The following is a 1,442-nucleotide window of genomic DNA, read 5'->3' as shown; positions in this document are numbered from 1 at the left end:
TTCCCTTTAAAAAAAAAAAGAAACTTAGCTGGGAACAACTTTCTCTTATCCTAGTACCTATATATATATAATACACATATATTTTCAAAGTAGGCTAAAAGAAATGTTCCAAACTTTTAAATATAAACGAGAATATAATTCCTCAACGACGGGAAGAAAACTCCGGTTGCGAACAGAAAAGAGAATGGGGAGGAATTTCGGGTGTTACAATCCTCCCCACCTTGGATTAAATTTCGTCCTCGAAACTTTGGCTTACGCAAAAAGTTGGGGGTAACATCTCTTCAAATCCTCTTCCTCTTCCCATGTTACGTTTGATCCTCGATGATGCTTCCATTGAACTTTTACCAAAACAACCTCTTTGTGCCTCAGCACTTTGGTCTTTCTTTCCAAGATGGCTTCCGGTTCTTCAACACATCGGTTGTCCTCGTCCACACGAATTTTCGTAAGTGGTATCACACTTTTTTCTTCCTCCAAACACTTGCAAAGGTAACACATATGAAATGTGTTATGGATCCTGGCCATTTCGGGTGATAGTTCTAGTTTATAAGCTTGAAGTCCCACCCTAGCCAAAACCTTAAAGGGTCGAAGGAAACGGGGACTTAGCTTCCCACGCTTTCCAAAACGGATAATACCCTTCCAAGGGGACACTTTTAGCATTACACGGTCACTCACTTGGAATTCCATAGGTCAGCTCCTCTTGTTTGCGTAACTCTTTTGTCGATCTTGAGCCACCTTTAAGCGTTCCCGAACACATTTCACCTTGTCGGCCGTTTCCTGAACGATTTCGGGATCGGAGAATTGTTTCTCACCCACTTCTAGCCAACACACCGGAGTCCTACATTTCCGACCATACAAAGCCTCAAAAGGTGCCATCCCGATACTGGAATGATAGCTATTGTTGTAGGCGAACTCCACCAGGGGTAGGTGAGAATCCCAATTCCGCCAAAGTCGATAACACACGATCGAAGCATATCTTCAAGAGTTTGAATGGTACGCCGTACTCAACTTTACTCTCGTACCCAATTCTTTTGCAAGCCGCCCCAGAAATGGGAGGTGAATCGGCTATCTCGATCTGACACTATCGACAATGGTATACCGTGCCTCAAGACTACTTCATCGATGTATAACTTGGCAAGTTTGTCTATTGGCAACGATTCTTGCATTGCCAGGAAATGAGCGCTCTTTGCCAGTCGGTCCACCACTACCCATATCGTATCATGGGCTCTTAAGGTCTTCGGTATTTTGGTCACGAAATCCATCGTGATATGCTCCCATTTCCACTCAGGGATCTCTAAGGATTGAAGGGTACCATAAGGTCGTTAGTGCTCCGCTTTCACTTGCAAACAAGTCATGCACCTCTCTACATAACGAGCCACATCTAGCTTCATAACCGGCCACCAATATGTCAGTTTCAAGTCCAGATACATTTTGGTGATGCCTGG

General features: G+C 43.9%; 1 protein-coding gene across 1 annotated transcript; it reads right to left on the bottom strand.

The window, feature by feature from the left end:
- Nucleotides 1-252: 252 nt before the first annotated feature.
- Nucleotides 253-684, bottom strand: LOC112501458. The gene has a single exon (XM_025105095.1). The coding sequence runs from the start codon at nucleotides 682-684 to the stop codon at nucleotides 253-255; it is 432 nt and encodes a 143-aa protein (XP_024960863.1).
- Nucleotides 685-1,442: the final 758 nt, after the last annotated feature.

The sequence above is a fragment of the Cynara cardunculus genome, unplaced genomic scaffold, assembly GCF_001531365.2.
Source record: "Cynara cardunculus var. scolymus isolate 2C unplaced genomic scaffold, CcrdV1 Un_Scaffold_169, whole genome shotgun sequence".
In the NCBI taxonomy this organism is placed as follows: domain Eukaryota; kingdom Viridiplantae; phylum Streptophyta; class Magnoliopsida; order Asterales; family Asteraceae; genus Cynara; species Cynara cardunculus.
The sequence above is the reverse complement of the archived record's forward strand: the minus strand, read 5'-3'. Positions and strand labels throughout refer to the sequence as shown.